Source organism: Sinohyriopsis cumingii, chromosome 18 (assembly GCF_028554795.1).
Source record: "Sinohyriopsis cumingii isolate HCF-2022 chromosome 18, ASM2855479v2, whole genome shotgun sequence".
NCBI lineage: Eukaryota > Metazoa > Mollusca > Bivalvia > Unionida > Unionidae > Sinohyriopsis > Sinohyriopsis cumingii.
This window is the reverse complement of record NC_142978.1, coordinates 44,208,111-44,224,514: the sequence shown is the minus strand read 5'-3', so window position 1 is coordinate 44,224,514 and position 16,404 is coordinate 44,208,111. Positions and strand designations below refer to the sequence as shown.

General features: G+C 35.1%; 1 protein-coding gene across 1 annotated transcript; it reads right to left on the bottom strand.

Annotated features, from left to right (window-relative positions):
• Positions 1-280: 280 nt before the first annotated feature.
• LOC149776520 (uncharacterized) lies at positions 281-9,851 on the bottom strand. The gene is made up of 5 exons (XM_089940961.1): positions 9,675-9,851; positions 5,668-5,685; positions 5,224-5,350; positions 3,161-3,262; positions 281-578 (listed from the first exon to the last, which is right to left on the bottom strand). Exons 1-5 carry the CDS (start codon positions 9,705-9,707, stop codon positions 445-447), a joined length of 414 nt encoding a protein of 137 aa, XP_089797087.1. The 5' UTR covers positions 9,708-9,851; the 3' UTR covers positions 281-444.
• Between the last annotated feature and the right edge of the window lie 6,553 nt (positions 9,852-16,404).

Below are 16,404 nucleotides of genomic sequence, written 5' to 3'. Positions count from 1 at the left end.
GAATTTGAAAAGAATAAACATAATTTAATTCGATCCCATTAACAAGGGCGATAGTTTACCTTGGTATTTTTTCCACCATGTGTTTGTTACTATTATGTTTAACATTTGTTTCAGATTAAGAGACGGGACATACATACATACCAATAAACGTCTTCTATTTAAATTAGCTATTTAAAATCTAGCTTTATGTTCATTATAACGGTTACCGTTAAGGTAATGCATTTTGTCATTATTTGAATGAAGTTTACATTAAATTCAAAATAAGAATATAAAATAATCGTTACAAGTATTCATTTAATAAGGATTACACAATTAGGATATGTATTATTTTTCTTGACTTTGTCGAACATTCTTATCCATGATTATATATTAATGTACGTTGACACAAAAATTACCAGTACATAATTCAACATTTTCAAGTGTACCACGAAGCAGTAAAATCTTTTATGGGGGAATGGGGCACTGTGGGTTAGAGAAACAGTTATGCCAGTATTCTCTCTGCTGTTTCACGTAGGCTGCATCATAGCAAGTCATTGGAGGACAGCATACGCCACTCATGGGACGATAACACTCCAGTCCTGACAGGCAAAAAGTAGCATCGTTAACTAAATCTACCTCATTTTAGGTCACCCACCTCACCCACCTCAACGCACCCCATGTAATAATAATAATAATAATAATAATAATGAGGACATTGTATAGCGCCTAAACTTTAGAAGCTCTAAGCACTTTACAACATTAGACAATAACTATAACATAAAAAACATATATAATGATATGATTACAAAAAACAAACACCATGAAATTAGAACACATAAAAATCCCTGCTGAAAATATTTAAGGTAGGAACCATTATTAGGTCATTATGTTTGTTCTTGCAGTCGAAATAAGTGAGTTTTAAGAGCACTCTTGAATGAAATCACTGTGTCTTTGTGTCTAATTTCAGTGGGCAATTCATTCCACGTTGCTGGGCACTGGTATGCAAAAGAACGCTGTCCATATGACTTTGTTTTCATAGTGGGAATAATGAGTATTCAGTTGTCAGAAGAGGAGCGTAAGTATCTTGCTGGTGTATATGCATGGGTGAGGTCGGATAGGTATGTTGGACTGGAGTCCGTCTTTGAAACGTAGCACAGAAAACAAATTTTGTGTATGATTCTGGATCGAATGGATAGCCAGTGTAGGGTACAAAGCAGCGGATAGGTGTGCTCTAATCGTGGCACTCTAAGTATGATCTGAGCAGCTGTGTTTTGAACGTTTTAAAGTTTCTGGAGTAGATATTGAGATAAACCAAACATAATTGAGTTACAGTAGTCCAGTCTTGAAAGTACTAATGAACACAGAAGTGTTTTAGTGGCATCAACTGAAAGATATTTGCGAATCGAGCTGATGCGTCTCAGCCCAAGATGTGCAGACTTGCATATATGCTCATGACATGTTGGTGAAATTTGAGAGTACTGTCCAGAGTAACACCTAGGTTTTGTACTGACTGTGTCAGTTTAATGTTGGTGTTGCTGATATTTATTGTTTAAGGTAAAGGATGTGAATGAGAAAGTATTTGTGATCAGAATGTCCTCGGTTTTTTCATCTGCAGCTTGTTACATGTCATCCATGATTTCACATCTGAAATGCACCTCTCTACACCTTGGATGGTAGCATCAACTTCATTTGGGTGGCTAGATTTGTATATTTGGGTGTCATCAGCGTACAGTTGGTGGGACACTGGATGATGAGCCATGACACTTGAGAGCGGCTGAGTGTATATAATGAAGAGAACAGGTCCAAAAACAGATCCCTGTTGAACACCACAACATAGATTAACTGGGCTGGAGTGGACTTGAACAACAGTAAGGCTGTGTCATGAATGCCAAATACATGCTGGAGACGGTGAAGTAATATATCATGGTCTATTGTGTCAAATGCTGCAGACAAATCAAGGAGGGTGAGGACTGTAATCTTTCCGCTATCCAACGCAGAGAGAATGTCATTAACAACTTTTAGAAGAGTAGTTTCAGTACTGTGGCAAGGGCGATATGCTGATTGTACATTGCTAAAAAGCCTGTTTGAATTCAGATGAGATACAAGCTGGGATAGAACACCCTTTATAAAATCTTTAGTCTGTGTAAAAGATTGAAATGTCATAACAGTGTGTAACTGTTACAATTTACATTTACAGTAAAGTCACATTTTGATCCCTTGAAGAGACTTATAGGCGTACTTCAGGATAAAATCTTTATGTCGTATTTATAGCTATATGCAGGGATTACGACAAGGAATTTCATTCATTCAATATTGTTTTATTAGCATAATGTGAAACATAGTCTTAAAGGACAGCTTTTTGGAGTTATTATTAACATATGTGAACATAACGAGATTACCCCCGCATCCCTACTCTCTAAAAAAGAGAACAATATTTTGCGTACACGTGTTTAAGGGATTGCACCTAACAGGTATTGACTACATTTTTACAAAGATTTTGTTTGTTGGATGTTAGAAAACTACATACAATAACTGTTATGAAATTGTGCGTGTCCGTGGAGTTATTCTTGAAAAGAAAAAAACATGTTTTTCATTTTCTCACTTACGTCTTAAAGAAGTTTTATTTTCAATTGTTCATATGCTGGGCCATAAAAATAACACATCATTTTTGGAAAATCAATTCTTCTACCACAATTGATTTGTTATAAAAAATAACTTATGGCATGACCCGCTCTCTAAGAGCGAAAACCACTTGCTCTTTCAGAAATATTTGTTAATGACTATACATTTATTCTGCAGTACATTTTTTTAAAACTGCAAAGCACGGATGAAAATGAAACCTTTTAAAGAGAGTTTCTTTTCGTTTAGGTCAGTATCTAAACTTCATATTTATTGATAATTTACCCGATTGTAATTGGAATAAAAACAAGTAAATTCATGTAGTTGTCTAATTTCTCAATTTTTAAAGCCAATTTCAGTTTCTTTTATCGGTATCGAAACCATGCTAAGGGTTAGATAGGCCGACTGACCGACCCACCATCAGACAGATAGATAGATAAATAGACATACATACAGACAGACATAGAGATAGACAGACAGACAGATAGATAGATAGATAGATAGATAGATAGATAGATAGATAGATAGATAGATAGATAGATAGATAAGTAGGTAGTGCTACCTTGATCACATCCACAGTTTGAATCACAGACATCACCGTTCTGTCCAAGTCTGCTGGAACAAGTCCCAGACCTGGAAACCTGTCCACCGAAAGCAAGATGCCCTACGTAAATAATAGAGCAGAATCTGAACCTTATGGCTATAAAGTTGAACGAATATGCAGACACTACTAAACAGCAATACATAATGCATATATAGCTGGTTAATACGACATTGATATGCCCCAAAACAATGTGGGATCTACCTACTGATTTAGCCTTGTTTGTCAGTCCACCCGTCTGTCTGTTTCTTCTACACTGGTTCGATTTTACGTTCAAGCAAGATTCCCACATACTGTTGACCAAAAAGCTATGTACCTTTCGATGGATGCATATTGACTAATACAACACAGTCCTGGTCACCGGGACAAGACATCATTGTTCCATCATCTCATTTTGAAAGATTTAAGTTAAAAATAACATTTTAGGAATTTCTAATGCTAATTTTATGAAAGATAGGATTGCATAAGAAAGCTCGATCGTAACTGGGTTATTCATAATCATTGCATAGGAAAGTGAACGTGTGTAATCGTTAGTAGCGATCAGAGGTTAAAACACTTATAAATCTACAACTCCTTCCACAGATAATTCGTTAGGAATCGTACACCATAGTCGTTTGAAAGTGTACGGTAGTTCCCAAAGGCGTTTACTACCCATCCGATATGTCTTACATTCCTATTAAAGTTTCGCTCTATCATCAAATGAGGAACTAACTTATGATTCGTCTGAGAATTGTCGTCGCACATAAAAGCAAGAGGTGTAATTCAACAAATTTTCCAGTGCATTTAATGCAAGGAAGTTTCTACTTATTGCATGTATGACAATTGTAATTCCAAACGTTATTCCAAATTACATCAACTAATCTACAAGTAATACCGGTATATCCCTTCTTGAATATGACATATTGAAAACTAATCCCTTCTACAAATTTTCCAACTGTCTAACTTTGGCAATTTTATGAAGTTATAATTCATGACAGGGATAGTTTTCAAATCCCGAGGAGCTATCCTCTAAAAAAAAAAACACTGTGCTGTCGAGTGTCAGTCGATATCATTAAGGCGTACACCTTCATTCAGGACGATTGTCCAAAGTTATAAGATTATTGATTAAAGGTGTAACAATTCTTGGAATGGAATATAATGGGGTTCAAATAGGGTCTAATCATTCATTATTTAGAATCGTTAACATAAAGATGACACACACACACACACACACACACACAAACATATATATATATATATATATATATATATATATATATATATATATATATATATATATATATATATATATTATGCATGGGGCTTCAAAATTGAAAACTTAAATGCCTACAAGGCAATTGATTGGCAACGAAAAGACTATAGATCATCACCTGAAAGATTTATGAATTGCCGCGTAAAGTTTCCGAGTATTAAAAACATTGTAAAGAAAATAAATACAAAGGTTCCCAAACTGGAAAGATTACACAATATGTTTGAACCATGTTAATACAAAAGTAGCAAATTGCTAGAAAATAGGTGTCAGAATGTAGAACGCACTGTTAAAACAGTGATTTTAGAAACATTGTAAGTCATATCTTGCAACTTAAGATAGATTGTACATTGCATTGGTACTTAGCTAATGATGGAAGCTCTTCATTTAAAAGGTACCCTCCCTCTCTCCGTATACAAGAGTTTCATTGACACCCTAGATAAAGATATGTCATCCGTGATTGAATTAATACATCAGTATAAGATATATCTTTCAAATATATAATGCAGACAAAGCAGTCTAACACTATTCCTTTAAGACTGTACTTTTGAAAGATACCAAAATGGTGTAAGATGTTTCCTTCTTGTGAATGTTTTCGAATTTCACAAGAACAATCTTATGTGTAGAATACCCTGAATGATTCTGTCATTAGCAAATAATGACAAAGAATATTTGAAAAGACCATCCAGTACAAAATGTAATGGGGCACAAATTAAAGAGGGATATAAATATAGATAAACATTTATAAATGTTGGTAAACATTGCTATCATATACCAAACGGTCCTTGGGGATCAAGGTTACCATCCACAAGTTGGCCAGCAGCATCACGACAGCAGACACCTGTGCCACATTCGTAAGAACTCGTGCAGTTGGTGCCAAGAGGTTTATTGGTTGTTACAGCCTATGAATTGAAAGGAAGTGAGTTAAATTTTAATAAGTTCCATAAATAAGACTCGTTGGAGTCAGTGTCGTGTCATTATTGATAATTGATATCAAAGGGTTCTAATACAATCAACTGTGTTGACGAACACGTCATGCAGACAAATGTTTCACAAAAAGTACGTAAATACAAATATATTCAGTCTCTTACAAACGTGCGTGTATGTGAAAATGTGTGTTATATATTGTTACGTTTAAAGTTATGTTTTCCAACGATTATAATCTGGAAGATACTTTATCATGTTGCATGTCCCTAATGAAAATTGGAAGACAACTCACCCCTTGTGACAGTGAGCACTGGAAGAAAAAAAAATTACATATAATTAATAATGTCTCTAATTTTGCCTTCTTAGTAAATATTACGCAAAGATAAACATTATAATATATATGGCACACTCACAAACACTCCCCCAGTTAATATTACATGTTATTTTAACACTCGACGTTAGGAGATTTTCTAAATGTTTCATCCTGAAAATATGAAAGATATATGCATAATGCACGCGTTTTCTTTGTAACAGGAGGAACCTGAATACCACATTGGTTATATACACTTTTTGTGCCTTTATAGCTTCCTAATGATCATTTCCCTTTTAAACAAAATCACACCAACAGCTGAGGGTGAGCATGCATTCATCGATGGAACATAATAAAAACTTTCACCAATATCTTCCCATGAGACCAATTATTTTTAAGATATTCGTTTAGCTAATAAAGTATCAATATTCTCAGTTTCCGATTTTGCAGCTTCTTAGCTCATGAATTTTACTGATATCTTACTCATTCCACCGCGGCAGCAGGATATAGAACATTGTGTGGAGTGTTTGCTAGCTACAAGTTCAAACTTCTGCTAAAATCTGAATAGGAACGAATTAAATGTTAGAGGTAAAATATTAATCATGAAGACACCTTCTCAACCATTATCTGCAATTTCACTTTTATCTTTAATTCATTGTAAGCAAAAGATATATAGGTATGGTTATATTCTAAAATTTAAAAACAATGCATATTTGTTCACCAGAACTTACATATATGTGTATAAAAGTATATTGATATGGATCTAGGTGGCTATGGTGGGGATGGCATTTCTCCATCACAATATTCACACCTGTACATATTTCTTGTTCCCTTTGTTTACTGACATTAGCTTTTTTATATGCCCGTTCAATGTATTATACATATGTCAGAAGGACAATTCTAACTTAACAGAACTCGCGTCCTTCCCCTTTGCTCCTTTGTTATCCTTTTATGACTCTTCAATGTATTATGCATTTGTCAGAAGGACAATTCTAAAGTGGCAGAGCTTGCGTTGAACCCCTTTGCGATCCAGCAATCTCTCTCTCTCTCACACCTCATAAATAATGCAAATTAATAGGAACGTTCTTGAGTACGATTCGAATTCGATAGTTTAAAGTATGCCCTTGAAACGCGTACAATGCAAGAACTTCCAAACTTAGTTCCCTGTGTCTCTCAAGGCGTCCACCAAATATATGCCTGGATTTGCCTGGAACCTGAAACTTTATTAATGATAAGCACTCAAGTCTTTCAATCTTGATTGTATGTAATATAAAAAAATGTTGCCAAGTACACTTGGATGTTGAGAAAGAAGACAAGTTCTGCAACGTAAATATATTCGTTACAACAGTTGATAGGCGACGATAGGGGCTAGGAATACCAGAGCCTGAAAGGTACTTACAAACTGCGGGTAGGCGATACGCACCCGTATGACACGCACATCAATCTGCATAACTACAATTGATAACGACAAAGTTACTAAACACCTTTTCAACAATTCGAGTCAGTCAGATTCGTCGAAAGGGGAGGAAACAACTTAAAACAGCAAACCAAACACATAATGTTACAATTGAAATTCCTGAAAGATTTCATAAAGTCTAATTTTCGTCGACTGCAGTACAAACGCACACATACACACAAACACACACACACGCTCACACACATGTATATATAAATGAAAGAGCCGACATTCCCTTGGTGCTGTCAGTAGGGTCAAGTAACACATATTATGGATATGCAACATAAAAATAAGTCAGCCAACTCTCTTCCTTTCTCTTTAGAATTGTCGAGTTATTCCATTTGTTTACTAGTCAGTAAACGTTCCTTACTGCACGGTTATGTCAATCAAATACAGATAACTTCGATACGTAACGTGACGAGAAGCGTGGGTTCTTTCTGGCGATAAAGTGTCCTTTGCACTCTCTGTACATTTTCGGCAAGGTTCGGCACATTCCGGACAAGGTACTCTACATAGGCTGCTTTTGGGAGGTAGGACCAACCATAGTTGTGTCTGCAATCCTGGGAGTTCTCTTATTTTCGTTACAGGTATGTACATATCTTAATTTTTGAAAATTGAAACGTTTGTCACTTTGTTCCTTGTAGATTTTGAGTTATTTTCTCAGGTACTATGTCAGGTTAATAATGACAAATGCATAAAAACATTGTAGTCATCATTATAATTTTAAAATATATCGTTCGATGGTTTGTGATATATTTGTTAGAAATATAAGTTGATTAATTAGGCATATGCAGTAATTCTAGGAAATGACTCATTGGATTGTTATTAGTTATGGTATTAATGTTGTTATTTGGAAATTAATTTTTCATTCTTGAAAGTTATCAACATTGTGTTTTGGCAATATAGTTTAGCATTTTAAAGTGTGTATTAATTTAAACTCTTGCAAGACGATTTGAATATTACTGGAAATACCAGTTTACTATTACATTTCAAGGCTATCTTACATATGTTTTGGTAAATAAATGATATGATTATTCACAGAATCTAACATTATATTTAAAACACAAGAAATCTAGAAAATCTGAAATTGTTAGACATAAATAACGTAAATTAGTTTCAGTATCCAGTCACATAGAACTTTGATTTGATAAAACAATGTTGTGTCTGCAATCCTAGGAGTTATCTTCTCTTAGTTATATATGTAGTTCGAAACATGTCATCTCTAGCACGCCTTGAATGTAACACCTATTGTTTATATCAAGTGGCAACTCACTCATCACTGTAATGGAGTGACACCTCGCTAATCACTTTGATGGAAATACACCTTACTAGTCACTCTAATGGAATGGCACCTCACTAGTCAGTGTGATGGAGTGACGCCTCACTAGTCAATCTGATGGAATGACACCTCAATAGTCACTCTGATGGAATGACACCTCACTAGTCAGTGTGATGAAGTGACACATCACTAATCACTCTATTTGAATGCCACCTCACTAGTCAGTGTGACGGAGAGGAGGAGAAGAATATTATTGCTATTTCTTTTTGTTTCTATCTGAACAAACATCATGGGAATCATGGAGAAAACAACCTTAATGACGACCGGGAAACTAACTCCAAATACTTAATGGAACACTCTTACATAATAGTATTACTTGAACTATTTACAAAGTTTCACTGATAAGATAAATCTTCAGGAAAAGTGTTAAAATAATGAAAACAAAATTTGCAAAAACCGTATGAAAATGTGCAAACTGCATTTCTGATTTGGTTTCCGAATGACAAAAGTAATATTCAAAGGTCGGTTCACGCGTGTTGTCTGTACTAAGAAATATTTTTTGACCCAATTACAGGACAAGAGAAGAGCGGAAACAATGTTTTTAAACTTCTATCCCTGAAAGATCTGAGCATAATGATAATTGAAAGAATGTGTCATGGACACCTGAAAATGTATCACTACTGTCACTAAGTTTCGTGTTAAGAGTAATGGATTATTTATGTAGGTACAAAGTATCATAAAACTGAGTACTCTTCATAAACAGATGCCTGAACGAAATATTGACAGAACTGCGTTAGAAGATTAATTTTTGTTAACGATGATCAAATTTCCCAAGTTCTCAGTTGCAGAACCAGTATCGTTACAAGTGTGTGAATTCCATATCAGCCCACATCCGGTTAGATTCAATCAGTAGCTCGATTAAGGTCATATACTCAATATCCAATCAAGTTGAAGTAGTTGCCTAAATTGCATTGATTTTAACGCTAGTGTGAGCCTGATGGATGCTCAATTGTTCTCTCAAGTTATCGCTTTATGTTGTTTCATTTTTAACATTGCACTTTACTATTGAAACATTAGACATAACGAAGGTACAAAATATGGAAGGTATGAAGAGAGGAAGGTGTCAAGTGTTTTCCTATGAACTTTTGTGAGCATACATGACGGCTTGACATGTTGATTTTCTAACAATCATTTGAGATTAGGTTGAAATCCATTTTAAAAAGAAATAGCTGAAAGAAAACTTCTGACACTTACCAGGAGGATAAACGAAATTGCATTCAACATCATGTCTTCAGTATGTATGATTAACGAGTGACTAATGTGGTCTCTCCCTCCTTATCAACAAGTAAAATTATTCACATGTATATATTCGTGTAGTTGATATCTCGACTTATCCCTGTCCGCCATTCAGCCTGAATGGGAACGTCATCAAAGGCCAATACCGTAAAGCTGTTGAAAACTGAACACTTCTAGTGTAATTACAGTGACATTGTTGTATATATATCCATCTATCTCTTAAGATAGTGACCTGTTATTTAGTTTATCTTAGAAAATGCTGCCATTCCATTTTACCAGATTTCATTTCAAATCTGTACCTACAAAATAAGCGTGAATCCAATTTATATACTGTATCCCCCTAAGATAACATGTTCTGACCGCACACTATGCAAGAATGAGAAATAATCGGCACAGATAAAGACCTTTCGCTGACCAAAGAATGTGTGTATTTTGAGGTGGCAATCATTGGTCAAATTATTTTTCTCTGTAAATTGTTTGTATTAGATGAAATTCAGGTGATATGATGGATTGTATAGTTGTTTTCTTCATTTAAAACCGCTCTGGTGACTAAGTGGTTAGAGAGTGATCCTCGGATGTGGGAGGTCGATGGTTCGAATCCAGACCGAGTCATATCAAAGACTTAAAGAATGGTATTAGCAGCTCAACATTAAGATGTTAGTTTTAGGACTGTTCAGCCTGATGTCAGGATAATGGGACTGAGCTTACATGATACTACATGTCAGCGGCATGCTGCTCAAGAGATTGACATCACTATGAACAAAAGCTAAGTTAAAAATCCAAACCCAAACTCACTTCTCAGTGATTAATTTATTTTTCATTTGCAAAGAACCTAAACGTAGGGCATTTTGTGTGTTCTTCTCATGTCCATAATCTAAACTATGGTTGTTCGGTACTTATGTGCCAAACAGATACCTCATAAGCATGCAGAAACATTTGTTCGATGTATTTTAGAATTCCACTTAAGCTTCATCCTTTAAATTTAGTAAATAACTAAACATACATGGCTTATACCTCACTTTAAGATGTTTAAACCAATGCAGAATTTTGTGTGTAGCAGTTTCGTCTTTTATGATTGGAGGAAACTTGCTGTCTTTAAACCACGCGCTTCTGTTGAAAGTTTTATAGTATTTAATTTCTTTCACTAATTAACCTCATAAGAGACGGTTACAATTTTAACTGTTTTTGAATCAATTGATATGCCGCCAGACAATTTCTCGAGTGGAATACTTGTCAAAGAACTAGCTTAAAAGAAGCTCTTACGAATAGTACACGCCAAAACATAGATCATATGCATTTAAAGCTCAATGTGTTAAGAAGTTATTGTATCGAAACAAATATCCTTTTGCAGGATTTTCTCCAGACAGTAGGAGTGGATTTCATCGACATTTAAGAACAAAAATCTCTTAGAATAACCATTTTATGGTGAAACATGCTGACCCTATCATTCTTTCTACTCAAGGCTTTTCATTACCAGAGCAGTCTTTCAACGTACAAATTGAACTGGACGGTTTTGATTCCGTGTTGTTTCTTAAAACTATTAGATGTACCTATCAGCTAAAAAATGCACAGAAGAACAGCTCTACCCAACCAACCGCTCCAGTGGCCTAATGGTTAGAGTGTCTGCCTCGGATGCGGGTGGTCGTGGGTTAGACCCCAGCTGAGTCATACCAAAGACTTACACAAATGGTACTAAGAGCTGCCTCGTTTGGCGCTCAGCATTAAGAGGATAGTGTTAGGACTGGTCGGCCTGGTGTCAGGATAATGTGACTGGGTGGGACATCATGCTACATGACTTCGGCATGATGCCCCAGTGCTAGACGTCACTATAAACTGTCACACTGCAGACATGGTAGAGATATGACTGAAAAAGTTTTAAAACTACTGAAAAATCCAAATAACACACACACACACACACACACACACACACCTGTAAGTTTTGAAATCCTTTTTTTAAAATTTCATTGCATGCCAAATTAATGTAATTTGGTTTACTGGGAATTCGACATTTTCCAGAAATTAGTTTGACCTGACTGTTAGTCATAAACACCGAACTTTGTAAGTTTAACTGACCTAGTTCTTGGCATTGATTGAGAATCAAGTAAACAACTTATTTTTTTATTCAATTTTAATGTGTGAATGATAATAACGAAAACGAGGCTGTACTGGAATACGTGATCTTAGACATGTGAATACCTTTTAAAATGTTCTGGAATGTGATCACGTGAGCCTCATCCGGGAATCTGTTTTGCTTCTCAAGTTACTGTATAATATTTGTTTAATGGGAACTGAGTCAGTCGGGCTTCTAAACACGGTGATGTAAGATGTTCGTTTTATTGTGATTAGTTTGGATCCTAAAAGATTAATTGTTTTTACTGGAAATATTTGAGAGCTCATACAGAATTCTTGGACAAAGACATTTCTTGAAATTTTAACCGGAAATTCAAACAACGGAATATTGTTTGTGAATGAACAAAGAACTGTAGACACATCCGTAAAAGGCTACAGTATGCGTCATCGCCTTCCATTTTGGATTTTCTTCGGGTCTCGAACTTGAATTCATTAGAACTTTTCAGTCCTAGGACTTCTAAAATTGAATTCGTGGATTATTATTGGATTATTTTTTGGGTTTGATTCTTAAAACCGTACATTGTTATTTTTTCATTTTTACAGTGTTTATCAAGTGAAATAAATTATTTGCTGAATTTTTCAAAGCTTGTTGTTTTGACTCTTTCTTTATTTACTGTTTATTAGAGCGTAAACACGTAACTATATATATATATATATATATATATATATATATATATATATATATATATATAATTTTAAGACGTTTAATACACTGATTGTGACATTAATCGGAGTGAAACTGCACAAAACAACACGAAGACAATGTGACTTTCGAAACAATATTGTTTGTCTTTTTCATAACTCAGAGACCAGAATTAATATCAGCTACTATGGGACTGCAAATTGCTACAAAATAGTATGTCCTTAGATGAACTCTTTATAGTTGATTATGTCATTAGATGAACTCTTTATAGTTGATGTATATTTTCAATGTGTTTGAATAAGTTTTATTCCTTGCAAGACGATTTAAAAATAAGATTGCTCCAACCAATTAAATAATTTTATATAAAGTCCAGCTTTTGGTGTAGTGTAAATATCCATGAATAACTTTAAAGGAAAACAAAATCACACTCTATTATCGTTAGATGGAGAAATCATCTTTTGCTTGCCCTTTACAACGACAATATGATGTATATTGAAGATACATCATAGTAATTAAATGAATTATTTAGAACAATTAATGAAACTAATGCAGTAAAATTTTTAGAGAGCAGAGTGAATCAGTTGATAACAATTCTTAGCAGAGAAATGAAAGGTGTAAAAATGAGATGAAACCAATTCCGGATTACCAAATACGCAGAGTAGGCACCGGCTTAGGGGCCCCGCGACAATGGATTAAAATAATATTACGTATTAGGAGATAATCTGAGATTTCGACTGCCTAGGGGCTTAAGGGCCTCCACGGGGTTTTATCCGGCACTGGATGAAACATAAAATGATTTGATGAAAAAGAAGAACATGTATCAACATTTTTGTGTAATTTGGAAAACACAAACTGCATCAGTCTAATAATGCCGCCTAATTTATAAATCTCACACGAAACCTATATACGTAATTATTCAGAAATTATGAAAGAGATAAAATATGTTATGAGAAGCTATATTCTTATCATCAGTTTCTTGTCGTTAACTAGAAGGCACTGATAACAATTTTGTTTAATCTCATTCAGGCAGACAAACTTTGTACATAATTCATGGCTGCTAGGTTGTGTCTTATTTAAATCCTGAACGCTGACATTCATCTACTGGTTTTTTCTATCTCCGCATCTGTTTCTGACTAGTTGCATATTTTAGCAAATACTTTGTGAGACATCGGAACAGTATTACGTACCTATGTCTAAGAGCCAACAACCATGTAAATAACGGATTTGCGATATTTGGGCTGGCTTTGTAAGATGAAGAAACGGGATAGTTGGCGATATGAATTTATAGCTAGTAATGTATCGATGCACGCGAGACAGTCAGTTGCCGGTATACCAGTTATTAACCGTTATTATAGTATACTATTGCAAACTATAAACAGAATTGTAACATAACTGTGTGTACTGATTATCAATGTTTTATATACCGAGGCAAATGCACTAGGGATTTGTTACCGCATGCGTCATTACATGTTTTGTTACCGCGTTACATGAGGATGGTTTACCTAATGCTGCATGAGCAAAGTGCCCGCAGTGAGATACCAGATTACCTTAAAATTTCTGGCAGCGGATTTCACCATAACCAGGGTACTTATAGTGTAAACTGTCCTTAAAGAAACAAAAAGCGTCCTAAGCTATATGTCAATGATTAACTTGTCTAACAAACGAGATCGTATAGCTAAGTATTGTCTTTGCTTAGAGTGTCACTTGTTTTATTTCTTATACTTTTCTCCAATTATGCATCAAAAATTATTCATTTCAGTTTTTAGTGTACATAGTTTTATTATTTTTTTTTGGGGGGGGGGGAGGGGTATAAACTACCCTGTTGAAATGTATGCATCTTGCATTCTGTAATTTGTTTATTTTTAATTGGTTTGCTTATTTGGAAGTGAAATGACTCTTTAAAACCCAAAATGTATTATTATCATCTTATCATTGGTATTCACTGAAATTCAGCCTATCAGATGCAAAGATCGCATGATAAATATGCATCACTGATGCTCATTACTGTACCCACCTTAGATCCTGATCGCTTGAGCCTTTTTCTAAGTATGTTAAAATCGGACGTGAAACACAGTCTCTAGAGAGGTAACACGCTTGGCGAATCAAATGCAAATATTCACCTTTTTAAAATAATATTAATAAGTGGATTTTGCTCATTATCCAATACATATGAGATCTTTATCATATAGATTAAAATTGAATGAACAAGATGGCTTCCAGAATGATCACAAGTTTAGCCAATTAAAAGTACAAACTCGTTATTAATATAGTTTGAGCTCAATCATTATCGAACTTATGCAAGATCTTGACGACAAAAGACATAACCCAAGTTTGATTCATGTATCATCTGCAATATGGCTTTCAGAAGTTTCAAATGCTCCACCGATAAGATGCAAGATGATCCCAGTATTGTGTATCCGAGATCTTGATGATGTAAGTATATATTCTGTCTTATCAATATCAGATAAATAAATGAAACTCCCAGAACATCAACAACCTCGGTAAATAAGATTCATGACCGTTGTAATAATATCCGTAAATTTTGTTCACTGTTCAGTGCACCGAAGATGTTGGTGACGTGAGCCTCTAATCCAAGTTTGATCAAATTGGGATCTGAATTATGGTTTTCAGGGCCATAACATCTATTTCGTCGAGGTTTAGAGCAAAGCCTAGTTGCTGCTTTAGCCATTGCACATGACTAGAAAAATATTTTGTGTTTGTATTATTTGATCTGTCTGCTTTGATTTAATGTTTCATTGATTTTGTTCAGCTTAAAATATTAAAAGTGACGACAGAACAGGATTCTCATGTGCGATAAAGAATCTTTTTGGAAAGGTTTCTGCTTTAGGTACGGGTTTCATATTCGTGTTGTTAATATTCATCACTATTATTTGAATTTCATGTTTCAACCCTCCACTTGCCACTGCCAATAACACGTGATCGAAAATGACTATATCTGTCCCGGTTTATTACAAGCTGCTTAAGTACATTACAATATATTTAGATGACAGCTCTTGTGTTTTAAAAATTGGCTAATTTCAAAATTACATCATCATGGTTTCATTTTAATTTGAAAACCGCCAGGAAATTCGACCAATCATATTTTACGCTATCAGAAAACGTATCATACCATATTTTAGCATGCGTCTTAGATAGAAATGAAACGCATTTAAAATGTGGAACCCGACAGCGCATATAATGTAGAACATTGCAAAACAACGCAAAAGGCAAAAAGTAGGATGCTAAGACTGATCACCAGTAAAATCATATAATCAGATATCTGGCAAAATACCCATATGGGACAATCAACTGAAGTCCAAACAATTTATATTTTGAACTTAACTGGAATAATGTGTCACATTGAACTAGATCGCTGAACCAGAAAAGTTCTTGGCACTTAATAGAATGCACGCTATGTGTAGTAGTTAACTGGGTTGCCCCAAAACATTACCAACAAAAAGATAGAAGTCCCTACTGATAAAGACGAAGTAGTCAATGTCGATTGATGCGTGAGTCATGTCTGATTTTCCTCCTTCGAACCTGAGTACATGCGTGTGCGGGGCTGTTGTGCACTTATCTGAGACTAGATTGAGGAAAGCTCGAGTGTGATATACAACAATAGGGAATGAACCTATCGGGCTGGACTAGCAGTTGGCACTGTCCACTGTGAAGCCGTCTGAGGCATTTGGAGGCAGGACAATGCGGGAAATAGTCTCACCCAGGATGTGTATTATGTTGAGCGTTGCAAGAATAAGGCGGCAGAACTCATCGTGAAATCTTTAAAAATTGGTACTTATCCTGTGCAGGGGAGGAAGAGAGCGTTATTGCTTGTCTCCCTTCTATGAGTGAAATAAGTCTACAGAACGCAAACGTTTTTGATCCTCTTATGTTGCTTTGATCATGGATATGCAAAGA

What these genes read in the sequence shown, in the direction of transcription:
- LOC149776520 (XM_089940961.1), bottom strand. Translation starts at nt 9,707, where the DNA reads ATGATGTTGAATGCAATTTCGTTTATCCTCCTG. An exon ending in TGATCCCCAAGGACCGTTTG is followed by an intron (nt 3,263 to 5,223) that starts GTATATGATAGC and finishes TTATTTACGTAG; the next exon opens with GGCATCTTGCTTTCGGTGGA. An exon ending in AAACTGTGGATGTGATCAAG is followed by an intron (nt 579 to 3,160) that starts GTAGCACTACCT and finishes TTTGCCTGTCAG; the next exon opens with GACTGGAGTGTTATCGTCCC.